Below are 12,399 nucleotides of genomic sequence, written 5' to 3' on the forward strand. Positions count from 1 at the left end.
TCAGTGGCAGGGACTGGGAGACTAGTCAGGATCGAGGGAAAGATGAACGGAGCAGAGTACAGAGATCCTTAATGAAAACCTGCTCCAGAGCGCTCAGGACCTCAGACTGGGGCGAAAGTTCACCTTCCAACAGGACAATGACCCTAAGCACAATGCAGGAGTGGCTTCTGGACAAGTCTCTGAATGTCCTTGAGTGGCCCAGCCAGAACCTGGACTTGAACCCGATCTAACATCTCTGGAGAGACCTGAAAATAGCTGTGCAGCGACGCTCCCCATCCAACCTGACAGAGCTTGAGAAGATCTGCAGAGAAGAATGGGAGAAACTCCCCAAATACAGGTGTGCCAAGCTTGTAGCGTCATACCCAAGAAGAATCAAGGTTGTATTCGCTGCCAAAAGTACTTCAACAAGGTACTGAGTAAAGGGTGTGAATACTTATTTAATTTGCTTACATTTCTAAAAACCTGTTTTTGTTTTGTCATTATGGGGTATTGTGTGTAGATTGATGAGGGGAAAAATACTAATTTCATCAATTTTACAATAAGGCTGTAACGTAAAAGAAATGTGGAAAGTTCAAGTCAAGGGGTCTGAATACTTTCCCAATGAACTGTAATAAAACAATTGATCTAAAAAAAACAGATTTTCCCTAATGAAAAATACACCCTACATTTATTATAATCCACATAAGAATTCACACGAGACAAGCTGTAGCCTGCACTTAGCCTGCATAGGCTATTTGAACTGACGCCCAGTGAACTGACGCCCAGTGGACCTGCAGTCTAAGTTATTGTAGCCTACAGTCACCGCTTCCAGCTGCCCCCTGGCGCCGATTCTAAATATTATATAGACATTCAAATCCGCCTGCTGCAGGATTAGTTTCCTCCTGTGACGAAATGGGTCATATTAAGATCTGACATCTGCGTGGAGCATGATGGGCAGTATGGGGGAGGTATTATCAACGAGGCTAAATGAGGCTTGTCTCTTCTTTCAGATGCCTGAAAAGAGAGGGGAGAGTGGGGACCCAGAACCCCACCCTGAGGGCGGGACCACCAGCAGTGACCTGACAGACACTCCTCCCCCCAGCCAGACACTGGTCAGCGGGGAGGGACCGAGGGGCACAGGGGGGCTGGGGGAGGGACAACCCTTCATCAAGCTCAGTCAGGAAGAGTACGGCGAGCATCACTCGTCAATCATGCACTGCAGGTAGGACAGCGCCTTTTAACGTTACATTGAACACCTGTTACAGTCAGCATCTAGTGGAGTGGAACTCCTGATGAACACGGGTTTGTTATTGATCTGCTACAGTAGCTCTTAGGTAATCAGACATGCTAATCACCGTCACATACTGTATAAGCAGACACTTTCCAGTGTCTTATACCCTGGTGTCCTTACTGCTCTGACCTGGTGACGCGTCTACCATAGTAGCAGAGCTGTACTGGCCTGACCATGGAACCATGCTGGAAATAAAATATCCGAGCTGGAAGTGTGTGTTGGAGGGCCAGTAGGAGGCACTGCCCCAGCCAGGGCAGTTATTGGGGACATTGCCCTGTGGAGGGGGCGCCGTCTTTCGGATGGGACGGGTGTAAGCGGGTGTCCTGACTCTCTGTGGTCACTAAAGATCCCATGACACTTATCGTGAGAGAAGGGGTGTTAACCCCCGGTGCCCTGGCTAAGTTCCCAATCTGGCCCTCCTCCCATCATGGCCACCTAATCATCCCCAGCTTCCAATTGGCTCATTCATCCCTGTAACTGTTCCCCAGGTCGTTGCTGTAAATGAGAATGTGTTGTCAGTAAACTGACCTGGTCAAATAAAAGACACGACACAGTATGGTTCAATAGTGTGAAAAGGGTATTAATGAGGTCCAGCTCCGTCATGTGTATTCACTGTGTCCCCCTGTTCAATAGTGTGAAAAGGGTATTAATGAGGTCCAGGTCCGTCATGTATATTCACTGTGTCCCCCTGTTCAATAGTGTGAAAAGGGTATTAATGAGGTCCAGCTCCGTCATGTGTATTCACTGTCCCCCCCTGTTCAATAGTGTGAAAAGGGTATTAATGAGGTCCAGGTCCGTCATGTATATTCACTGTGTCCCCCTGTTCAATAGTGTGAAAGGGGTATTAATGAGGTCCAGGTCCGTCATGTATATTCACTGTGTCCCCCTGTTCAATAGTGTGAAAGGGGTATTAATGAGGTCCAGGTCCGTCATGTATATTCACTGTGTCCCCCTGTTCAATAGTGTGAAAAGGGGTATTAATGAGGTCCAGCTCCGTCATGTGTATTCACTGTCCCCCCTGTTCAATAGTGTGAAAAAGGGTATTAATGAGGTCCAGGTCCGTCATGTATATTCACTGTGTCCCCCTGTTCAATAGTGTGAAAGGGGTATTAATGAGGTCCAGGTCCGTCATGTATATTCACTGTGTCCCCCTGTTCAATAGTGTGAAAAGGGTATTAATGAGGTCCAGCTCCGTCATGTGTATTCACTGTCCCCCCCTGTTCAATAGTGTGAAAAGGGTATTAATGAGGTCCAGGTCCGTCATGTATATTCACTGTGTCCCCCTGTTCAATAGTGTGAAAAGGGTATTAATGAGGTCCAGGTCCGTCATGTGTATTCACTGTGTCCCCCTGTTCAATAGTGTGAAAAGGGTATTAATGAGGTCCAGCTCCGTCATGTATCTTCACTGTGTCCCCCTGTTCAATAGTGTGAAAAGGGTATTAATGAGGTCCAGGTCCGTCATGTGTATTCACTGTGTCCCCCTGTTCAATAGTGTGAAAGGGTTATTAATGAGGTCCAGGTCCGTCATGTGTATTCACTGTGTCCCCCTGTTCAATAGTGTGAAAGGGTTATTAATGAGGTCCAGGTCCGTCATGTGTATTCACTGTGTCCCCCTGTCTCCGGTCCCAGGGTGGACTGCTCAGGGAGGAGAGTAGCCAGTTTGGACGTGGACGGGGTCATCAAGGTGTGGTCCTTCAACCCCATCATGCAGACCAAGGCCACCATCATGTCCAAGTCCCCTCTGCTGTCCCTGGAGTGGGCCACCAAGCCTGACAGACTGGTATGACCTCTGACCTCAACCAGGCCTGGAATTATGTGATTTTTAGGGGCAAGGCCATTTGGCCTTCAAGAGGTGCCCAATCTGCCAGGGCACCAAGTCCATAACCAAAATAGCACATTAAATTGATTTGAAAACCAAAAACAGTTATTCTGTAAAGAGAAACATAAGTGTATGTAAACGTACATAAATAATGACCCTACATGTTGAAGTGCAGGTGATAGCCAATGGTATTGGCTGTAGTCGGTCATGTCCAGACCGCTGCTGACAGGAGGGAGGCGCCAGAAAATATAGCCACACTTTAATGAGACTTTTTAATTACATGTATTTATAGGCTAAACGGCAGTCATGTTTAACAAAAATATAATGTAGGTCGGATAATATTAACGTCTAAAGGCTTGATTCTGTCATACTTGAGGTGTGCTGTTAGTTCATATAGGTGAGAAAGGCCAGTGCCTGTGATGCACTGCAACATTGCCATCTGAACGGAGGCAGTCAACATTTTGAAACTTTTTAACCAGAAACGTAATTGTTTAAAACCTGGATGTATCGTACCGCCTTCCGAAAACATAGGAATATTAAGGGGATTCTTTTATAAACACTTCCTTATATGCCATTGAAACCAGTATTGCTCTCATGTTCTCAACTTCCTTTCGTTGTCCGGCAGCCAAAGACACACAATCTTAACAACCCATGCGGAGCGCTTTAGAGAACTGTGTTTTCCCGCATTTTGGAAGATTTGCGCTTATAATGTGAAGAAATAGCCTAATAGTTTATCAACATTTTAAGCTAAACGTTCTGATCTGTTACATCAGCCTCATTGCTTTTAAAATGTATATATATATATATTTTTTTTTTTTATGTACAGTGGATTTAATTTGGGATCTATTGCCCCACACCTGTCCCAGAGTCTTTTTGGAATATTTATTTATCGCACAGAAAGACAAGGACTGGCGCCGTTGCATCCCCGATGTGTCTGTCTTCACTAGTAGCCTACTTCGGAGCTGCAATGCCTGTGAGAAGGACCCGATCACGTGACGGGCTATGGCTAATAAGAATTGAGATATCTGAGAAAGCCGTGTGAGTGAGAGGTGCTTCGGAGCAGGGCGATTGGCAGACGGGATAAAATAATGTATAATTACTATGTTCAGCCACTTTGGCCGCAAGGCACAGATATTTATAGGGGGCATTACGGCCGTACGTGGCCGTCGATGCCACCGGGAAATTCGAGCCCTGACCTCAACACAGCTTCTCTAACCCTAAACCTCTGCTCTCTCTGGCGTGGGCCACCAAGCCTGACAGACTGGTATGACCTCTGACCTCTAACCTCAACACGGCACATCAGGGCTATGTTCATTAGGGTACATCATAGCAAAAAACAAACGTTTCTTATTGGACAAGTCCCAGTTGTCCCTACCCTGTTTCAGTCTGTTTTCTTCAGTTGTGTGCCCTAATGAACACTGTCCGGCCAGGTCTATATTTCCATGTGGTAGTAATGGCATCCTCGGTCCTCAGCACCCTGTTCTCTGCCTGTTTGCAGAGTGATGTGGGGAAGCGGAAACCCCATCAGTAAAACTGTCTTTGCTCCTGCGTCCTTATAGCTGTTGCTGGGCAGTGGTGCGGGTACAGTGAGGCTGTACGACACTGACGCTAAGAAGAACCTGTACGAGATGGCCATAGATGACACTCATCCACGGTAAGCTGAGAGGCCTCTTATTCAGAGTGATTTGACAAAGCATCGTGGTTGGAATAATGGATATCTATAGCAAAAGTCTTCATGTCTCATTAGAGTGGGTTGGATTCCCAGACACAGATTTAAACCCTAGTCCTGGACAAAAACAACAATTCTATGGAGATTCACCATCTTAATCTGTATCTGGTAAACCACCCCCGAAGAGGTTTGATAATGGAAGGCACTACTCAGTGATCTGTCTGGTGTCTCCTGTCCTGTTCCCGAAGAGGTTTGATAATGGAAGGCACTACTCAGTGATCTGTCTGGTGTCTCCTGTCCTGTTCCCGAAGAGGTTTGATAACGGAAGGCACTACTCAGTGATCTGTCTGGTGTCTCCTGTCCTGTTCCCGAAGAGGTTTGATAACGGAAGGCACTACTCAGTGATCTGTCTGGTGTCTCCTGTCCTGTTCCCGAAGAGGTTTGATAACGGAAGGCACTACTCAGTGATCTGTCTGGTGTCTCCTGTCCTGTTGCCGAAGAGGTTTGATAACGGAAGGCACTACTCAGTGATCTGTCTGGTGTCTCCTGTCCTGTTGCTGAAGAGGTTTGATAACGGAAGGCACTACTCAGTGATCTGTCTGGTGTCTCCTGTCCTGTTCCCGAAGAGGTTTGATAACGGAAGGCACTACTCAGTGATCTGTCTGGTGTCTCCTGTCCTGTTGCTGAAGAGGTTTGATAACGGAAGGCACTACTCAGTGATCTGTCTGGTGTCTCCTGTCCTGTTGCTGAAGAGGTTTGATAACGGAAGGCACTACTCAGTGATCTGTCTGGTGTCTCCTGTCCTGTTGCTGAAGAGGTTTGATAACGGAAGGCACTACTCAGTGATCTGTCTGGTGTCTCCTGTCCTGTTGCTGAAGAGGTTTGATAATGGAAGGCACTACTCAGTGATCTGTCTGGTGTCTCCTGTCCTGTTGCTGTGTGGTGTTGTGTAGGATCCTGTCCCTGGCCTGTAGCCCCAGTGGGACGTCCTTTGTGTGTTCTGCAGCAGCCCACGCTGGACCCGGGCGCTCTGGCAGTGTAACAGAGACGGTACCACGCTGTCCCAATCCCCTCCCTGTCTCTGGACAGCTGCTGCTGTGGGACACCAAGACTGTCAAACAGCAGGTACTGCTGTAGGAAACACGTCACACAAACACGTGTACTGTGTCACCCAAACACGTGTACTGTGTCACCCTAACACCCAAGTCCTTGTAGAGGAGGGACACGTCTATTTTTCTCATTTACCAGTGTTGCTTGCTGTTATAGTTTAAAGTTGAATGGGGCAACTTGCTGGTATTTCTTAGAACAGTAACTTCATTTTGCTAAAACATTGAGAAATGCATCACAGTTATATATGCGTAAATATCTAGATATTATAGATACAATTACAGATATGTACTAGATATTATATATAAATATTTTACATGTATACCCTAGCCGTCTGAAGTTATAGCCCTGTAGCCTCATTCATGTCTTTCCAGTCACTGAACCATGTGATATCGCCATTTCCTGTTTCTGTCCTCAGCTTCAGTTCTCTCTGGAGCCAGGTCCTGTAGCCATCAACTGTACAGCCTTCAACCACAACGGAAACCTACTGGTGACTGGAGCTGCTGACGGAGTCATTCGACTGTTCGGTAAGTCACTTTATTCATTTACTCTCACTCATTTGTTGACTGTGCTTAACGAAGACCGGCACTATGATGAGAGATGAAATAGATGATATGGTAACACTTCTCCTATGAATAGCCTCTTCATAATGCATTATAATGCTTGACGCACTGTAGGCACTAATAACTAGATCTCGGAGTTGACATAGCTGACTGCAATGAGGTCTCTGAATGAAGAGGAGGCTGTGAACATAGAATTACTAGAATGAAAAAGGCCACTCATTGACTTCAATGGGGATTGCTGTTCTAATAATAATATTTATATGGCTGTTAACATGTGCCTCTATTTTCTCTCTATCCTCCAGACATGTAGAGCTATGGCCGTGCTATGAGCGGTTATAATGTCTGTATTTTCCAGACATGCAGCGTTATGACTGTGCTATGAGCTGTTATAATGTCTCTCTATTCTCCATAGACATGCAGCGTTATGACTGTGCTATGAGCTGTTATAACGTCTCTCTATTCTCCATAGACATGCAGCGTTATGACTGTGCTATGAGCTGTTATAACGTCTCTCTATTCTCCATAGACATGCAGTGTTATGACTGTGCTATGAGCTGTTATAACGTCTCTCTATTCTCCATAGACATGCAGCGTTATGACTGTGCTATGAGCTGTTATAACGTCTCTCTATTCTCCATAGACATGCAGCGTTATGACTGTGCTATGAGATGTTATAACGTCTCTCTATTCTCCATAGACATGCAGCGTTATGACTGTGCTATGAGCTGTTATAACGTCTCTCTATTCTCCATAGACATGCAGCGTTATGACTGTGCTATGAGCTGTTATAACGTCTCTCTATTCTCCATAGACATGCAGCGTTATGACTGTGCTATGAGCTGTTATAATGTCTCTCTATTCTCCATAGACATGCAGCGTTATGACTGTGCTATGAGCTGGAGGGCCCATGATGGGGAGGTGTACAGTGTTGAGTTCAGCTATGATGAGAATACAGTGTTCAGTATCGGAGAGGACGGCAAGGTGAGTTAACTGAACTCAGGTAGTAAGACGGTACTAACATGCTACTAACACGGTAGTAACACAGTAGTAACATGCTACTAACACGGTAGTAAGATGGTACAAACATGCTACTAACACGGTAGTAACACAGTAGTAACATGCTACTAACACGGTAGTAACACAGTAGTAACATGCTACTAACACGGTAGTAACACAGTAGTAACATGCTACTAACACGGTAGTAACACAGTAGTAACATGCTACTAACACGGTAGTAAGATGGTAGTAACATGCTACTAACACTGTAGTAACATGGTAGTAACATGCTACTAACACGGTAGTAAGACGGTACTAACACGGTAGTAACACAGTAGTAACATGCTACTAACACGGTAGTAACACAGTAGTAACATGCTACTAACACGGTAGTAACACAGTAGTAACATGCTACTAACACGGTAGTAACATGGTAGTAACATGCTACTAACACGGTAGTAAGACGGTACTAACACGGTAGTAACACAGTAGTAACATGCTACTAACACGGTAGTAACACAGTAGTAACATGCTACTAACACTGTAGTAACATGGTAGTAACATGCTACTAACACGGTAGTAAGACGGTACTAACACGGTAGTAACACAGTAGTAACATGCTACTAACACGGTAGTAAGATGGTAGTAACATGCTACTAACACTGTAGTAACATGGTAGTAACATGCTACTAACACGGTAGTAAGACGGTACTAACACGGTAGTAACACAGTAGTAACATGCTACTAACACGGTAGTAAGATGGTAGTAACATGCTACTAACACAGTAGTAAGATGGTAGTAACATGCTACTAACACGGTAGTAACATGGTAGTAACACTAGTAAGTAACATGATGGGGAGGTGTACAGTGTTGAGTTCAGCTATGATGAGAATACAGTGTTCAGTATTGGAGAGGACGGCAAGGTGAGTTAACTGAACTCAGGTAGTAACACGGTACTAACATGCTACTAACTAAGGTGAGTTACCTCAACTCCATATCAGGTGAGTTTAGTCTCTGTTTATCAAAAAGCAAATTATAATTTGTGACCATAGTAACATGTTAGTAACATGGTAGTGAGACTGTAGTAACATGTTAGTGAGACTGTAGTAACATGTTAGTGATACTGTAGTAACATGTTAGTGAGACTGTAGTAACATGTTAGTAACATGGTAGTGAGACTGTAGTAACATGTTAGTGATACTGTAGTAACATGTTAGTGAGACTGTAGTAACATGTTAGTGATACTGTAGTAACATGATAGTAACATGGTAGTGAGACTGTAGTAACATGGTAGTAACATGTTAGTGATACTGTAGTAACATGGTAGTAACATGGTAGTGAGACTGTAGTAACATGGTAGTAACATGGTAGTGAGACTGTAGTAACATGTTAGTAACATGGTAGTGAGACTGTAGTAACATGTTAGTGAGACTGTAGTAACATGTTAGTAACATGGTAGTGAGACTGTAGTAACATGTTAGTGATACTGTAGTAACATGGTAGTAACATGGTAGTGAGACTGTAGTAACATGTTAGTGAGACTGTAGTAATATGTTAGTAACATGGTAGTGAGACTGTAGTAACATGTTAGTAACATGGTAGTGAGACTGTAGTAACATGTTAGTAACATGGTAGTGATACTGTAGTAACATGTTAGTGAGACTGTAGTAACATGTTAGTAACATGGTAGTGAGACTGTAGTAACATGTTAGTGATACTGTAGTAACATGGTAGCAACATGGTAGTGAGACTGTAGTAACATGTTAGTGAGACTGTAGTAACATGTTAGTAACATGGTAGTGAGACTGTAGTAACATGGTAGTAACATGGTAGTGAGACTGTAGTAACATGGTAGTGAGACTGTAGTAACATGTTAGTAACATGGTAGTGAGACTGTAGTAACATGATAGTAACATGGTAGTGAGACTGTAGTAACATGGTAGTAACATGGTAGTGAGACTGTAGTAACATGTTAGTGAGACTAGTAACATGGTAGTAACATGGTAGTTAGACTGTAGTAACATGGTAGTGAGACTGTAGTAACATGTTAGTGAGACTGTAGTAACATGGTAGTAATATGGTAGTGAGACTGTAGTAACATGGTAGTAACATGGTAGTGAGACTGTAGTAACATGGTAGTGAGACTGTAGTAACATGGTAGTGAGACTGTAGTAACATGTAGTGAGACTGTAGTAACATGTTAGTGATACTGTAGTAACATGGTAGTAACATGGTAGTGAGACTGTAGTAACATGGTAGTGAGACTGTAGTAACATGTTAGTAACATGGTAGTGAGACTGTAGTAACATGTTAGTGAGACTGTAGTAACATGGTAGTAACATGGTAGTGAGACTGTAGTAACATGGTAGTGAGACTGTAGTAACATGTTAGTGATACTGTAGTAACATGGTAGTAACATGGTAGTGAGACTGTAGTAACATGGTAGCAACATGTTAGTGATACTGTAGTAACATGTTAGTGAGACTGTAGTAACATGGTAGTAACATGGTAGTGAGACTGTAGTAACATGGTAGTGAGACTGTAGTAACATGTTAGTAACATGGTAGTGAGACTGTAGTAACATGTTAGTGAGACTGTAGTAACATGGTAGTAACATGGTAGTGAGACTGTAGTAACATGGTAGTGAGACTGTAGTAACATGTTAGTGATACTGTAGTAACATGGTAGTAACATGGTAGTGAGACTGTAGTAACATGGTAGCAACATGTTAGTGATACTGTAGTAACATGTTAGTGAGACTGTAGTAACATGGTAGTAACATGGTAGTGAGACTGTAGTAACATGGTAGTAACATGGTAGTGAGACTGTAGTAACATGTTAGTGAGACTAGTAACATGGTAGTAACATGGTAGTGAGACTGTAGTAACATGGTAGTAACATGGTAGTGATACTGTAGTAACATGTTAGTGATACTGTAGTAACATGGTAGTAACATGGTAGTGAGACTGTAGTAACATGGTAGTGAGACTGTAGTAACATGTTAGTGAGACTGTAGTAACATGGTAGTAACATGTTAGTGAGACTGTAGTAACATGGTATTAACATGGTAGTGAGACTGTAGTAACATGGTAGTGAGACTGTAGTAACATGTTAGTGAGACTGTAGTAACATGTTAGTGATACTGTAGTAACATGGTAGTAGCATGGTAGTGAGACTGTAGTAACATGGTAGTGAGACTGTAGTAACATGTTAGTAACATGGTAGTGAGACTGTAGTAACATGTTAGTTAGACTGTAGTAACATGTTAGTGATACTGTAGTAACATGGTAGTAACATGGTAGTGAGACTGTAGTAACATGGTAGTGATACTGTAGTAACATGTTAGTGAGACTGTAGTAACATGGTAGTGAGACTGTAGTAACATGTTAGTGAGACTGTAGTAACATGGTAGTGAGACTGTAGTAACATGGTAGTGAGACTGTAGTAACATGGTAGTGAGACTGTAGTAACATGGTAGTGAGACTGTAGTAACATGGTAGTGAGACTGTAGTAACATGGTAGTGAGACTGTAGTAACATGGTAGTGAGACTGTAGTAACATGTTAGTGAGACTGTAGTAACATGTTAGTGAGACTGTAGTAACATGGTAGTGAGACTGTAGTAACATGGTAGTGAGACTGTAGTAACATGGTAGTGAGACTGTAGTAACATGGTAGTAACATGGTAGTGAGACTGTAGTAACATGGTAGTGTCACACTAGTAACCAAGTTGTAACATAATAGTGTCTGATTGGCTCTAGATTAGATAAGTGTCTGCTAAATGACTAAAATGTCAACGTTACAGTCACTTACTGACCTGGTAGCCAAATAGTAACACAGACAGAAAGAGAAAGGGGGATACCTAGTCAGTTGTACAACTGAATGCATTCAACTGAAATGTGTCTTCCGCATTTAACCCAACCCCTCTGAATCAGTAACATAGTAGTTAAATGGTAATTACACGGTAATAACCATCTGTAATTGTGTGTTTTCCAGTTTATCCAGTGGAACATCCACCGATGTGGGGAGAAGCAGTTCGAGCACTCCCTGCCCCAGGATGCCACGGGGCCCTTTGTGCTATCTGGGTACAGTGGGTACAAGCAGGTCCAGGTGCCACGCGGACGGCTCTTCGCCTTCGACTCGGAGGGACAACACGTCCTCACCTGCTCCAACAACGGAGGAATCATCTACAGGGTAAAGGCTGCTTAAGAGTTTTTTTTATTTTTTTGATTAACCATTTCCTATTTTTTTGAATGTGTCCCAAATGGCACCCTATTTCCTTTATGGAGCACTACTTTTGACCAGGACCCATAGGGGTAGTAGTGTACTATATGTAGGGAATAGGGTGTCATTTTGGGACGCACACTAAAATACGAACGGTTCAATAAAACCTGAGGTAGTAAGGCTGCTCAGAGCAGTGGCTCTCGAACCTCTCCTCAAGGACCCCCCAGATGTTTCACGATTTGTGTTGTAGCCCTGAGCTATTTCACCTGATTCAAGTAGTCAAGGGCTTGATGATGAGTTGACCAGTTGAATCAGGTGTGCCAGCTATGGAGTAGATCAAACACGTGGAACGGCTGAGGGTCCCCAAGGAAAGGTTTGAGAACCACTGGCTTAAAGTTTTTTTTTGAAACCTTTTCGTATTTTTTATGTAGATACAAAAACAGAGAGGGAGATGTGGAGGAGAGAAGGTCAGAAGGTGCTTTACAAGGGTGGACCCTGCTCTCATGTGGTGTATTCACTAGGAACCAGTCTAGTCCCCCAGTCTAGTCCCGTGTAGCTCAGTTGGTAGAGCATGGCGTTTGCAACGCCAGGGTTGTGGGTTCGTTTCCCACGGGGGACCAGTATGAAACAATTTTTTTTTTTAAATATGTATGCACTCACTAACTTTAAGTCGCTCTGGATAAGAGCGTCTGCTAAATGACTAAAATGTAAAAAAATTAACCAAACGGAAGCAAACGGGGAGGAAACGTTTT

General features: G+C 43.5%; 1 protein-coding gene across 3 annotated transcripts in view; it reads left to right on the forward strand.

The window, feature by feature from the left end:
* wdr91 (WD repeat domain 91) overlaps positions 1-12,399 on the forward strand; it is a 44,517-nt gene that overhangs the window by 23,361 nt on the left and 8,757 nt on the right. For 2 of the 3 annotated variants that reach the window (XM_045214631.1, XM_045214632.1), the window contains 7 exons: positions 990-1,201; positions 2,900-3,050; positions 4,649-4,743; positions 5,712-5,883; positions 6,284-6,392; positions 6,784-7,409; positions 11,420-11,617. In XM_045214631.1, the coding sequence (XP_045070566.1) occupies positions 990-1,201; positions 2,900-3,050; positions 4,649-4,743; positions 5,712-5,883; positions 6,284-6,392; positions 6,784-7,409; positions 11,420-11,617 (1,563 nt within the window). The remainder of the gene's footprint in view (positions 1-989; positions 1,202-2,899; positions 3,051-4,648; positions 4,744-5,711; positions 5,884-6,283; positions 6,393-6,783; positions 7,410-11,419; positions 11,618-12,399) is intronic. The other variant, XM_041872385.1, reaches the window with a different exon arrangement.

Source organism: Coregonus clupeaformis, unplaced genomic scaffold (genome assembly GCF_020615455.1).
Source record: "Coregonus clupeaformis isolate EN_2021a unplaced genomic scaffold, ASM2061545v1 scaf0289, whole genome shotgun sequence".
Classification (NCBI taxonomy): Eukaryota; Metazoa; Chordata; class Actinopteri; order Salmoniformes; family Salmonidae; genus Coregonus; species Coregonus clupeaformis.